The sequence below is a fragment of the Amphibalanus amphitrite genome, unplaced genomic scaffold (genome assembly GCF_019059575.1).
Source record: "Amphibalanus amphitrite isolate SeventyFive unplaced genomic scaffold, NRLGWU_Aamphi_draft 000194F_arrow, whole genome shotgun sequence".
Taxonomy (NCBI): Eukaryota; Metazoa; Arthropoda; class Thecostraca; order Balanomorpha; family Balanidae; genus Amphibalanus; species Amphibalanus amphitrite.
This window is the reverse complement of record NW_024881689.1, coordinates 595,745-609,757: the sequence shown is the minus strand read 5'-3', so window position 1 is coordinate 609,757 and position 14,013 is coordinate 595,745. Positions and strand designations below refer to the sequence as shown.

General features: G+C 47.1%; 1 protein-coding gene across 3 annotated transcripts in view; it reads right to left on the bottom strand.

Moving 5' to 3' along the window:
• Nucleotides 1-1,758: 1,758 nt before the first annotated feature.
• LOC122384619 (zinc finger protein 2-like) overlaps nucleotides 1,759-14,013 on the bottom strand; it is a 49,993-nt gene continuing 37,738 nt past the window's right edge. Inside the window, exons 11-12 of one of the 3 annotated variants that reach the window (XM_043372208.1) lie at nucleotides 2,251-3,137; nucleotides 1,759-2,166 (exon numbers count right to left, since the gene is read on the bottom strand). In XM_043372208.1, coding sequence (XP_043228143.1) covers nucleotides 1,774-2,166; nucleotides 2,251-3,137 — 1,280 coding nt within the window. In that variant the 3' untranslated portion in view covers nucleotides 1,759-1,773. Of the gene's footprint in view, nucleotides 2,167-2,250; nucleotides 3,138-14,013 lie in introns of those variants that run through there. The other 2 variants (XM_043372213.1, XM_043372217.1) reach the window with 2 other exon arrangements.

Here is a 14,013-nt window from a genome sequence, read left to right as displayed (position 1 = left end):
CGCTGGTCACAAGATCAAGCTGACCTCGTTGACATAAAGGCGAGGCATACCGCATCAAAAGAGAAAACAAAAACTAATTACGCAGTACACATCGAGGTGTTGCCCTGTCACTGGCGGATCCAGGCTTGCGTTTTTTTTTTGGGGGGGGGGGGCAACTCATGCAGGAGCCAAACCTAGGGTACCCCCAAATCCTGTTTTCTCATCGGATTTAGGCCACTTATTTTTCGTCACAGCCCTGACACTATGCATATTTTTTTTAACTAAAAAGAAAAATATATAAATGGTAGCTCACCCGACCCATGCCTTTATATTACTTTGTAAACACTTACCTTTGCTTTTGTCGACCACTTAACCCGCTTCGAGTCAGTGCTTGGGTCCCTCCCTTTGCGGGCCGGGAGGTGGTAAAACACCCCCTGTCTAACTCGGCTCCTGGGCCACGCACTGATTGAACTATGTTTCATTATCGTTATGGGAAGGGGGCAAACGGGCCACTTAAGGCCTCTGGGAAGGGGGCATGGCCCTAAATGCCCCCTCCCTGGATCCGCCAGTGTAAGAGACCATTGGAGCTGCAGTTGGGTACCTCAGACGTCAGGGTACCGCCAGAGTCCCCAATGAGAGATAAGTGGGGGATACCAAGTGCCTGCAATTGCATATTGCATAAGCCATAACGCCTTTACAAATCAATATATTATGTATCAGTGGCAGATCCAAGGGGGGCCACATGGGTCATGACCCCCCTTGGTGCCCGGGGGCACCACATTCCTGTCAGGGGCACCACCGGCCCAGCAGGGGCACCACCAGCCCGCCAGGGGCACCACAGGCCTAGCAAGGGCACCACGGACCTGTGAGGGGCCCCATAGGCTTGTCAGGGGCACTCCAGGTCTGTCAGGGACACTGTCAGGGACCTGCCAGGGGCGCCGCCGGCCTCGCAGAGGCACCATGGGCCTGTCAGGGGCACCAGAGGCCTAGCAGGGGTACCACAGGCCTTACAGGGGCACCACCGGCCTTGCAGGGGCACCACAGTCCTGTCAGGGCCCAGGGGCACCAGCGGCCTTGCAGGGACACCACAGGCCTGCCAGGGGCACCACCGGTCTAGCAGGGGCACCATGGGCCTGTCAGGGGCCCCACCGGCTTCGCAGGGGCACCACTGGCCTCGCAGGCATCACGGCATCACGCAGGGACACCTTGGGCCTGTCGGGGGCATCACGGGCCTGTTGGGGGCACTTTAGGCTTGTCAGGGGCACCACAGTCCTGTCAGGTCCCAGGGGCATCAGCAGCCTAGCAGGGGCACCCTAGGCCCGCCAGAGGCACCACAGGCCTGCCAGGGTCCAGGGGCACCTCAGGCCTAGCAAGGGCACCACGGGCCTGTCAGGGGCACCTCAGGCTCCCGTCCCCCCCCCCCCCCAGATCCGCCAGTGATGCCACACCACGCGAAACACCGCCAACTACCAGCTGCCGCGCCATAAACACGTGCCAACAAGTCTTTTTTTGAAGGTCGACTCCGCTCGCGCAACTTTTGACACTGACCCTCACTGCTACCATATTGCTTCCATATTATGCTGTGGAAAGCTTTACTTCGCCAAGTGGCTAAAAACCTCAATCAAGGTATATTTTCTTAGCAATTTTTCTGACGTTTTGGGGGGCAAACATGCCACTTTAGGCCTTTGGGGGGGGGGCATGACCCCCGTGGCCCCCATGGATCCGCCAGTGTGCCCTGTGAGTTGAAATGTGTAATAGTTAGAAGATGATCTATTATTGGGTACTGTTGCACCACTACCCCTGGTGATTTTGTAAGTGTTTGATAAGAGCGGATCTATCAATAAGTCGTGCCGTGCACATGGAGCACCAGTACGGCCGCTCTCCCGTATGCGTCCGCATGTGCTTGGTGAGATTTGACCGTTGAGCGAACCGCGCAGTGCAGATGCAGCAGCCGTACGGCCGCTCCCCAATGTGGATTCGCATGTGTGTGATGAGTTTTGACCGCTCAGTGAACCGTGCTGTGCAGATGGAGCAGCCGTACGGCCGCTCCCCAGTGTGGGTTCGCATGTGTATCGTGAGCGTTGACCGTTGAGTGAACCGTGCCTGGCAGATGGAGCAGCCGTACGGCCGCTCCCCAGTGTGGGTCCCAATGTGTCTGCTGAGGTGTGACCGGTCGGCGAACCGTGCCTGGCAGATGGAGCAGCCGTACGGCCGCTCCCCAGTGTGGGTCCGCATATGTTTGGTGAGGGCGGACCGTTGAGTGAACCGTGCCGAGCAGATGGAGCAGCCGAACGGCCGCTCCCCCGTGTGGGTCTGCATATGTGTCGTGAGGTGTGACTGTTGAGTGAACCGTGCCGTGCAGATGGAGCATCCGTATGGTCGCTCTCCCGTGTGCGTCCTCATGTGTTTAGTGAGGCTTTCCCGTCCAGTGAACCGTGCCTGGCAGATGGAGCAGCCGTAAGGCCGCTCCCCCGTGTGGATCCGCATGTGTTTAGTGAGGCTTTCCCGTTGAGTGAACCGTGCCTGGCAGATGGAGCAGCCGTACGGCCGCTCCCCAGTGTGGGTCCCAATGTGTCTGCTGAGGTGTGACCGGTCGGCGTACCTTGCAGGGCAGATGGAGCAGCCGTACGGCCGCTCCCAAGTGTGGGTCCGCATATGTGTCGTGAGGTGTGACCGTTGAGTGAACCGTACCGTGCAGATGGAGCATCCGTACGGCCGCTCCCCAGTGTGGGTACGCATGTGTTTCGTGAGGGATGACCGTTCAGTGAATCGTGCCGTGCAAATGGAGCAACCGAATGGCCGCTCCCCAGTGTGGGTCCGCATGTGTGTAGTGAGGTTTTCCCGTCTAGCGAATCGTGCCGTGCAAATGGAGCAACTGAATGGCCGCTCCCCAGTATGGGTTAGCATGTGTGTGTTGAGGCTTGACCGTTTAGTGAACCGTGCCGTGCAGACGGAGCAGCCGTGCGGCCGCTCCCCAGTGTGAGTCCTACTGTGGCGTTTCATACTGTTAGCGTTATCGGTCGAGTACTGACACCACTCGCACTTGTGCCTGCCGTTCCTGCCGATGTGACCGTGACTTCTCTTCACGTGTCTATCCAGAAGTTGCTGCTCCAGACATCTGAAGTCGCAGTGGGGACATTGGACCGAGACACTGATGCCTGGAGAATACACAGAAAGGAAAAACACCATCAAAAAAAGGTAAATGACAAAGAACGTTTTGCACACCCAGGAACGATCACAACGCCCAGAGATGACCCATGCAGCTGTTCGCGTTTCTAGGTGACCTTGGTGGGAGTGAGCGGGTATGTGGACGCGCTAGGCGATCAGCATCCATGAGTCTATTCAATCGTTAGTTTACTCGTGTAATCGTTCGAAATGTAGCCGTCAGAAACGAAACGCTGAGCAGCTGAGCTCGTGGGGCTGCCTCTATTGGCTGAGCTCTATTGCCGTTTATTAACCCGCGCCCTGCTGGGGGGGGGTGTTTGAACACCCCCCTTGTGGTTTTTCGCGAATATCTCAAAAACGGCGGCGCGGAGCGCCGCCGTTTTTGGTACACCTTATCATACATCAATTCTACACATGTTGTAAAAATTTCAGACCAATGTCATTCAAGGTCAGGTCACCAGGTCACTTGAAGTGACCTTACCTCATAAAAAGTTTCAATGTCTGTCATAGCTACACCGAGTGACCGATCGCTTTGAAACTTTCAGCGATTGCTAAGAGCAATAGCATGTACAAAATTTATATCTCAGAATTTTGATATCGATGATCTAAGGTCAGGTCAATTTTGCGACCTCCCCATTATAAGTCAATGGGAGAAAATTGAAATGCGCCTCTTTTGGACGAAAGACATTATAAACACTCCCAAACACCGAATTACAAGTGGTTTAGACACACTGAACATGAAAATGGTGTCCGTGACCCTTGTTTGTGCCCTGAGGTCATCTTAGGTCACCAATGGTATCTAACAGTTTTTCGCAAATAACTTTTGATAGAGGCATGCTTGAGCGATGAAAACGCCTTATATGTGTTCAGCTCGACGATACGGATCGACCGATGTGCAACATGACCCTTTCCGGTCAGGTCATGACCTTGACCTGAGGTCAAATTTTCAAGTTGACCTTTCAAGGTCAAGTTATAGTTCATTCGATGCGTCTTGACGAGAGGAACACGATGCCGGTGAAAGTAAGCTCGTACAAGGCTTGGGTCAAAAGTTATTGCAGAAAAACTGTTTCCGAAAAAATCGGCTATTTTTGCAGTTTTTGCCCCCTGCAGGCAAAACCGTTGACGTTAGGTCAAATCTGAGAGAATTACTCAGAAAGGGCGTTTATAGGGCTATCGAATGCACTTTTCCGCGGCGCTGTAGCTCTATTGGTTCCCGAGTTATGCGTTGGCTTCTTGGAAATTTTCGACATTCGACCTGGAAATCGGCGAAATTTTGCCTTCAATGACCTCTGGTGACCTGACCTTTGACCTGACCAAAAAATTGACCGAAGTGATTTCGTCATTATGTTTTACGCTCTTTCGAACGCCGCCTTCCGCGTATCGCTACGTGGCCCAGGAGCCGAGTTACAAGGGGGTGTTCAAACACCCCCCCCCCCCAGCAGGGCGTGGAAATCCAGGACCCCCAGCCGGGCGCGGGTTAACTCGCGCAAGGACAGGGGCGAAGTCAACTTATCCATTGAGTTGAGTATATCGCTTTTAGTCACAACAAAGAATCGTGAAGGAAGAGACAGAACGACTTGAAAATACGATCAATTGTTGGTACCTAACTTTTTGTAATTTCAATTAAAGTGGCACTACTTGCTGTGGTTGAAAAAGCATGGGTCGTCAGAATGATTGTTCGAGAATAATGTATGTATGTACTGGGGACTCCTCGAACAATCAGTTTTATAAGACCCTTCGGCGGCACATAGTCTGCCGTAAATAGACAACAAGACAACATACATCGAGCCGCCCCGATGACGGTACAGACAGTTCGTAAGTCGCACTCGTGCCCAACAGACGACACGCTTGCATAGGATGAAACTGAATAGTGGGTTGCAAGATTTACATGTCGCGCCAATCTACTTTCGGTCTACCCCTTGTCGACAAAGACTGCGCAGATCATAGGAAATGATGCGAATGCGGTGTGAGTCGCACCTACAAAAAGAGGCATTATTTCTCAACGTAACAAGTTATTCTTCACAAATTATAGCGCTACGGCGCTAAACCAGACAACGACTTTCCAATCCTTACCTCGCAATACAAAGGAGCTAGTTTAACCCTCGCCCCGCTGGGGGGGGGCAATTTGGCCCCCTATGGTTTTTCCTAAATAGCAAGAAAACGGCGGCGCGCAGCGCCGCCAAATTTTCAGTACCTTTCCAGGCATCAATTTGACACCTTCACACCAAATTTCAAGTCTTAGGTCACCTTAGGTCAGGAGTTATTGAGGTCAAACTGAGGTCATGTTCCAGCAAAAATGAGCAAAAAACATGAAATCGTGAAACGCTCACAAAAGCTATAGTTACCAAGCAATTTCAAAGATCTTTATATGCTCAAGTGACAAAAGATAGCACTACAAAACTGCTATCTCGGATTTTCAAAATTTTTGGATTTTGACCCCAAAAATTCAAAAAATGATTTGTTAGCAAAACTAAAAAAAATCAAAAATTTTTCCGAATTTCGAAAAAAAAACGGAATATATGTGATAGTCCCTGCGCTATTGTATATACATGTTACAGGCAAAGTGAAAACTCGGGCATTTTGCAAAATGCCTAGGCAATTTGCAAAATGCCTGACCGGCTGGGCATTTTGCAAAATGCCCAGGCAATTTGCAAAATGCCTGACAGGCCAGGCATTTTGCAAAATGCCTAGGCAGTTTGCAAACTGCCTGGCCCACCAGGCATTTTGCAAACTGCCTGAAATTATTTTCTCAGGCAGTTTGCAAAATGCCCGACATCGAACTCACACCAGCGACGATGCGTAAGCATTATTGTAAGTGCCGCTTACAGGGGTTAATCACAAGCGATACGCACCAAGTGGGAGGACACACAGTGAGACATTCTCCGGGTAGCGCTGCCGAGTTCAGGGTCACTGAGCCCCAGGCAGCGCGGCCCGACCGCCGCGCCGGCTGCCGGGCGCCCGGCGCGGTTTTATCGGTAAACACGCGTTAAAATGGTAATGTTTCTAAGAGCCTTGATGACTCTGGAAATACTTTGGGTAGATCTGATCAGAAAAGAATGTTCTTTCGATGTATGGTAGTTTGATTGGCGGGCCACACGCCTACATTATCAATGCATTGTGTCTGTGTAAAGATGAACATGTCCGTTGAATGTAAAACTCGTTATTTCTAAGCGTCTTTTTATTATAAAGGTGTGCACGTGGGTCGTGGATGACCAAAAACTTGCTTTTCTGGAAAAGCCACATGTTCTTTTAGTCTATGGAATGTATCTCATCGCATTCCAATGCATTGTTTATGAATGCTGTTTTTCCTGAAATGTACCAAAAATGGCTGATTTCTCAAGATATAGACTATTTCTTTCCACGTGACACGTGATTAACAAAAATGCTTATTGGATACGATGTCTCTGTTCTATCGATCGAGCTGGCAACCCCGTGTCACTGCGGCCCTCTGTTGCCGTGATGTAAGTAAGCACGGGAAGCGAAGAATGTCGGGTCAATATTCGGCCGGTCGCCGCGTTTTTCCGCGCCCATGTTTTTTTCTGTGGCCTGCTCCGCGCCCCATCACAGCATTCGTACACACGCACGGCTACACCTCCGTATACGAAAAGTATAGGGAGACGTTGGCTCAATCTACACAGTCCATTCAGTAGTGGCTCCATCTCGACGGAAGTGGCGGAAGACGTGGGTACTAGTATATTCGTAAATATTGAATGTGCTTGGGGCTCAGGCACATGGGAACGACGTGGTCAACGCCTGTGGTAAACAAAAACGGTAAATAAAATCAATCACAACTCAGGCATTTTGCAAAATGCCTGACCCGCCAGGCATTTTGTAAGCTGCCTAGGCAGTTTGCAAAATGCCTGGTGGGTCAGGCAGTTTGCAAATTGCCTAGGCATTTCGCAAAATGCCTGGCCGGTCAGGCATTTTGCAAATTGCCTGGGCATTTTGCAAAATGCCTAGCCGGTCAGGCATTTTGCAAATTGCCTAGGCATTTTGCAAAATGCCCGAGTTTTCACTTTGCCTGTAACATACATACTGATTTTTTTTTTAAATCGATACCTCCTTTTTTGGCCAAGTTATAGCGAAAAAAACTGTTCAAAATTGATGACGTCATATTTTAAACTTAATTTTTAGCAATTCTAGACCACGTAGCGCAAAACAAAAACCACCTTTGAACTCCCCGTAACGAGCTGCATCGAATCGATACCCATTTTGTGCAAAAATGTCAACTTTGAATTTGACCAATTTGACCTGACCTTGACCTGACCTTCATCGAAACATAATCTTAACTGACCCTAACGACTGCCTGACCCACATAATCGTATTTGGCATATAAAATGGATCATAAAACATGCATCACATATTTTCATAATGTGACCCTCAGTGACCTGACCTCTGTGACCTGACCTGGTATCAGTGACTTCAAATAGCAAAATATGTGTTTGACGAACATTTCCCCATCGATGATTTTCAATGAAATGCATTTCACTCGATTTTACAATGCATTTCTTGAAATGCCTGTAAACGGTGAAAATTCGACATTTGACTTGACCTGTGACGTCATCGGTTTGACCTGGGTCAACAAAATTGGGTAACAAGGTAGTTCCCTGATGGGGCTATCCAACACCGTTTACCGCTTGTCGCTATGTTGCGTGGTTCTCGAGATCTTAGGGAGGGCAAATTGCCCCCCAGCAGGGCGCGTTGGTCGGCAGACCCCAGAGGGGCGCGGGTTAAAACTACTAATCACCCTGTGTGGGCATACAGAAGCCAGTAAAACGCCTTTTTTGGGGCGACAGCGACAAACGGAACGAGCGAGAGGGTGAGCCCTGCAGGTGAAAAATTGCGAGGGGGAACCTCTAACTGACTTGTGCACGGCACTCTACTAACCGACCTCTAGCGATGTGCCAAATTTGAGCACAATTGGCCTAGCCGTTCTCGAGATCTGGAAGCGGCACCAAGAGCTCCGACAGTAAAGTGCAAAATAGAAACTAATCATGCAAGAAAGGCGCCGAAATTGAATCACCCCTAGACCTCTTATATTAGATCGGTTTGACGAAAAACTCAAAGGCCATGCATCTTTTCTCAATAACTCAAAGGCCATGCATCGTAGCCGCATGAGCTCAATGTGGCCATTGTGACAAAGGAAATCAAAGTTAGTGAGTGCATAAAGCAGCAGATAACAGCAGAGGTTCAGCCGGGAAGGCTGGTGGTCCGCTTTGCCCCGCCGCGCTGGGCCGTCTTACCCCACCTTCCCCTACTCTCGATGCACGTTGCTCACCCCCACTGCACGTGCAAAATGCAACAAGAAGAAGTGTCAAATTTGTTCCCATTACAATAACTCGGCAATTAATGGGTCGATTTCGCTGAAACTTGGCATGTAGGTAGGCACCCACCAGGCAATGCATTATCTTGCATGTTACGGTTAGGGTGCTACTCTGCACGTGCGCACGAGCAGGGAGCGCTTCCAGATCTCGAAAACGGCTGGGCCGATTGCGCTCGAATTTGGTATGCGGTTAAAGGGACCCTCCCACCTTAAAGGAAATAGTTCACTTTCACGAAATTATTTTTTTTGCAACGGATTTATGATTTTGTATGTTCAAAATAATCAGCAAAGAAAATAAAACCTTTTTATAACAAAAGATTATTTTCTATATTTTGATATAGGAAGAACTTTTCAGTTTCTGTAAGGCACACGCGATCCAGTATGAAAAGAGCATGGGTCCCGAAAATTCTTCAGAAACAGAGAAATTATCGCAGCCACCGGCATTTGGGCGATCTGCTCGATCTGATAATGTTCCCCTGAATGTCCTAATTGATCAGTACGAGAATTCTCATAGATAATTTCTCTAGTTTCTGAAGAATTTTCGGGACCCATGCTCTTTTCATACTGGATGGAAATATATGCAAGGCACACATCCTCAACGCAAGACACCTTTTTCGGGACGAGAAATAGAATATCTTTGCCTAGGGTGATCGTTGGGCTGTAAAAGCTCCTGATTTATGCTCGTCTCAGCCCAAGCTACGGAACTGCTATTCCAGTTCAAAACCCATGTTAAAAAGTGAACTATTTCCTTTAACATTAGTTTTGAGTTGAGATAGCCAAGTTTGCGGCCAGGCTCAGAAACCACCATTTATCCTGGTCGCAACCCCCGCAGCTTTATGGTGTTCAAGAAATTTCTTCCCTTTACTTGCAGGGTGGGACCAGCGTGGTCCCTATCTCTTAACCATTACGGGAATCTGATGACGTCATCAGGCTTTCGAACGTCCGTTAAATGTTTGACTAAAACGTTTTGTAGCACGCGGTGGTATATGCTGCTTTGCGCGCAACAAATGCCGCACTTTCAAATAAAGTCGCTAGGAACAGCGGAGATCCCAAAAAGTAAACAAAAGTAAAAGTCTAATATCTTGAAAACCGGTGAATATTTTTCGATAAAATTTGGTAGATATTCGTTTTTGCTCTTTCTGAACCGAGCGACATCACTTTCATGCCAATTCATTAACTTTTTTGAAGGTGGGAGGGTCCCTTTAAGCACACCCTCTAACCCTTCCGCACGTGCAGGGTTCACTCTCTTGCTCGCTCGTGCTTCGCCCAAAAGGCGTTTTACCGGTACAGTAGATATGTGAAGAATCATTGACCTTTCCCTCGAACAAATAAAATCAAAGCCATAAGCTATATTGATAAGCGAACCTTCGGCTACAAGCCTTTGTCAAACTAACAAAATAACACGATACAAATGTCGATGTAGACATGAATTTTAGTATCTAACTTGTCATTTTGTTGGTTTGACAGAGACTTGTAGACCAAAGCTCACTACTTGAAACATAACTTTACACCTCGATTTTACTTGCTCGAAAAAAGGGTCGACCAATGGTGCTTCGCATATCCCGCGCCCGGCTGGGGGTCCTGGATTTCCACGCCCTGCTGGGGGGGGTGTTTGAACACCCCCCCCCCCTTCTAACTCGGCTCCTGGGCCACGTAGCGATACGCAGAAGGCGGCGTTCGAAAGAGCGTCAAAAATAATGACGAAATAACTTCGGTCAATTTTTTGGTCAGGTCAAAGCTCAGGTCACCAGAGGTCATTGAAGGCAAAATTTCGCCGATTTCCAGGTCAAATGTCGACAATTTCCAAGAAGCCAACGCATAACTCGGGAACCAATAGAGCTACAGCACCGCGGAAAAGCGCATTCGATAGCCATATTAACGCCCTTTCTGAATAATTCTCTCAGATTTGACCTAACGTCAACGGTTTTGCCTGCAGGGGGCAAAAACTGCAAAAATAGCCGATTTTTTCGGAAAGTTTTTCTGCAATAACTTTTGACCCAAGCCTTGTACGAGCTTACTTTTACCTGCATCGTGTTCCACTCAACAAGACGCATCGAATGAACTATAACTTGACCTTGAAAGGTCAACTTGAAAATTTGACCTCAGGTCAAGGTCATGACCTGACCGGAAAGGGTCATGTTGCATATCAGTCGATCCGTATCGTCGAGCTGAACACATCTAAGGCGTTTTCATCGCTCTAGCATGCCTATATCAAAAGTTATTTGCGAAAAACTGTTAGATACCATTCGTGACCTAAGATGACCTCAGGGCATAAACAGGGGTCACGGACACCATTTTCATGTTCAGTGTGTCTAAACCACTTGCGATTCAGTGTTTGGGAGTGTTTATAATGTCTTTCGTCCAAAAGAGGCGCATTTCAATTTTATCCCATTGACTTATAATGGGGAGGTCGCAAAATTGACCTGACCTTAGGTCACCGATATTAAAATTCTGAGATATACATTTTGTACATGCTATTGCTCTTAGCAATCGCTGAAAGTTTCAAAGCGATCGGCCACTCGGTGTAGCTATGACAGACATTGAAACTTTTTAGGTGAGGTCACTTCAAGTGACCTGGTGACCTGACCTTGAATGACCTTGGTCTGAAATTTTCACAACATGTGTAGAATTGATGTATGATAAGGTGTACCAAAAACGGCGGCGCTCCGCGCCGCCGTTTTTGAGATATTCGCGAAAAACCACAAGGGGGGTGTTCAAACACCCCCCCAGCAGGGCGCGGGTTAAAGGAAGACTGCCACCTTCAAAAAGTTTTCTCAGATCGGCCTATGATTTATTCCCTGGACAAAACAAAATTTTAGAATTCACCTGACAAAGTATCATCACGTGAATCGCGAAAAAAATTGTCGATTATCATACAATTATCAATCGGTTAATGTCTAGCGACAATGTTTACACATCACTAGACTTCAAGGTCATAAGATTATTACATTTTATTTGAAAAAGTAAGGTATTTTATTATTTACTAATATATGATTTCATAAGAAATTGGCCATGTTTAATTTATTTTGCATTTAAGTTCGTAAAACATTTAAAAATCATGGCTCATTTGGAATGGGTCTGGCCCATGTTAAACCCCATTTCCCACACTTTTTTGGAAAAAATGAACTACTGAATATACAGGGTGGGGCAGCATAATCGGGAATAAATATCAAACGGGATTATTTGGTCATGAATTTAAAAATACAGCTCCAAGCACTATTTTAGCAACATCCCATCAATTGGTCACCTTTTACCTATCTCTCATCCTATGTGACCGCCCTCGGCGTCGATGACCTTCTCAAGGCGGGTCCAAAAGCACGCGCATGCACGTGCAACCTCCTGCTTGTCCATGATCGCCCATCAGCATCGTACCTTGCACTGAAGACCGTCTTTACTGATGATAAGTTGTTCATTAACCTTCTACCAAAAAACGCTCCATGTAAAGAATTTGGTCGGATTTAAATCGGCGGAGTTGAAGGACCAGAAGTTTTTGGTTCATCTCAGGTGGAGGTGCCCTACACAATAACATGTCGTCCTCACTGCAGTACCAGCACAGACAGAGTCCTCGTAAGACGTGATCTGGACCGTCAGTGATCCTCTGTTCCGACGGCTCCACATGAGTCTGCCACAGTGCGGATGTATTTACCAGAGGTGCTCATTTTATCTGGGCTCGATGAAGTAGGGTGCACCACGTGCACCTCCCTTGAAGACCACCCATAGGTCCATCACCCCAACAGGATGTTTACTTTGCATGACCGCTGGAATATTCTCGATACAATCCCCTAGGGGAAAGTGGGTGTATTGCGCCCTCCTAACCAATTGCGCCCGCCCACATTCCCACGAATTCAATGGCATGTTAAGCATTTTGTTTTCGAAAACATTATTTTCACCACTGGATAGTTCCTTTTATGGCCCATAGCTCTCCGATGAAGCCAATCAGCAAGGCTCATTACGCCATCAAAGATATTACGACGTTTTCTTAACTTTTTTGCAGCATTTTGAACCGTTGGCTATAAAAATAGGCGATACATGTGTGATTTTGTGAGTGATATTTGGAGAGAAAAATCCTTTTTTCATTATATTTCACTGAAACAGTAAACATCCTTCAGCATCTTTATGGTAACTTCTACGCTTTTATTAAAAAGTACCTCAATTTTAATTGCGCCCTTGGCAATTGCGCCAGGGGGGCGCAAATAGAATAATGGTGTAGCTATTGTATCACGACAGTATGAATGCATCATTAACTGATTGCAATAAAGAAGGAGTTTTATGTCAGGCAGGGGAGCAACCCGCCATCGTCAGTCCAAAAATTATTTCTCTTATCGAACTTATAATGTAGCTGCCATTTGGGCTATGAACTTGCGGTGTAATTGACAAAATACGGCATTTTTAACATGGACACAGGCGTGAGAGGTCACAGCTATGATACAAAGTAAAAACTGATGTCAAAAAAGTTGTAGAAGCAATAAAAAATATTAATTTTGAGAGAAACGATTGAAAATATAACCGTCTAGGCGCATACGTTCATATATATCTAGTCGGTTACATCAAACGTTTTCGTTCCACTTCACAAGCATACCGGACACAAGTAAAGTTATTTACCTGCGTAAAAAACATCGCAATTTATATCTACATTTATTATGTATCGAGCTTGATTCACATAATACATGTTCAAGTAAGCCACAATGACATAGAATGCCGGAGTGTATGCATTCCGTCTCCTTTGCTTAGCCATGTTAAAGGATAGGGCGCAATTGGATTCTAATTGCGCCATCCCCCTGGCGCAATTTACAGCAGTTGTTGGTAAATGCGCCCTTTTGCATGTTTCTGAAAAAGCAGCTGTCAGAAGCAAATGAAACATTCTTAAATGATCGGGAGGCTCTTAAATCGTAGCCAAAGAGTTCCTCTTCAAAATGGTTACCAGTGAATGCTTACATCTCCAGTGGTTTTCTTACAATTAGCGTTTTTGCTTAAGGTGGCGCAATTCACCCTCCTTCCCCTATATGGCTTGCCATTCTTTTTTGTCGTATTCCAGTCGGTGGTGAGATTTTTGGTCGCTGAAGTTTTGAGCATTGTTTCTTTTTAATATGCTCAAGAGCGTCTTCCTTATATTCAAGTGAGTCATCTGTATGTCCTCTGCTAAGAGTTATTTTACGACGATTACGTTAACCTTTTGTCCTAAGTATTCCCACACAATCCTTATTGTCCGTGATAACACGTTGACCTGTCCAGCAACCTTTACGTGGAATTGCAGGGGTTTCAACAAAATGTTCTTGTTTTACTCGTTTAACATTAGTGTCTATGGGCGCGCGCAAAGCACTTGGAGCACCGTCGAACTATTTTGCTGCTCTTTTCCAGGAGGTTGCATGCTCATGGATGTAGTCATGTTAGATGATGCACAACTTTTGGGCGTTTCATTGCCATGCTATAATTTATCAAAATAATGCCATGCCTACTCATGATTAGAGCCCAAAAAGCATTCCCGATTATGCTGCCCCACCCTGTATAAGTTTAACTTTTATTTTGACACTCCAAAATTCTTCTCT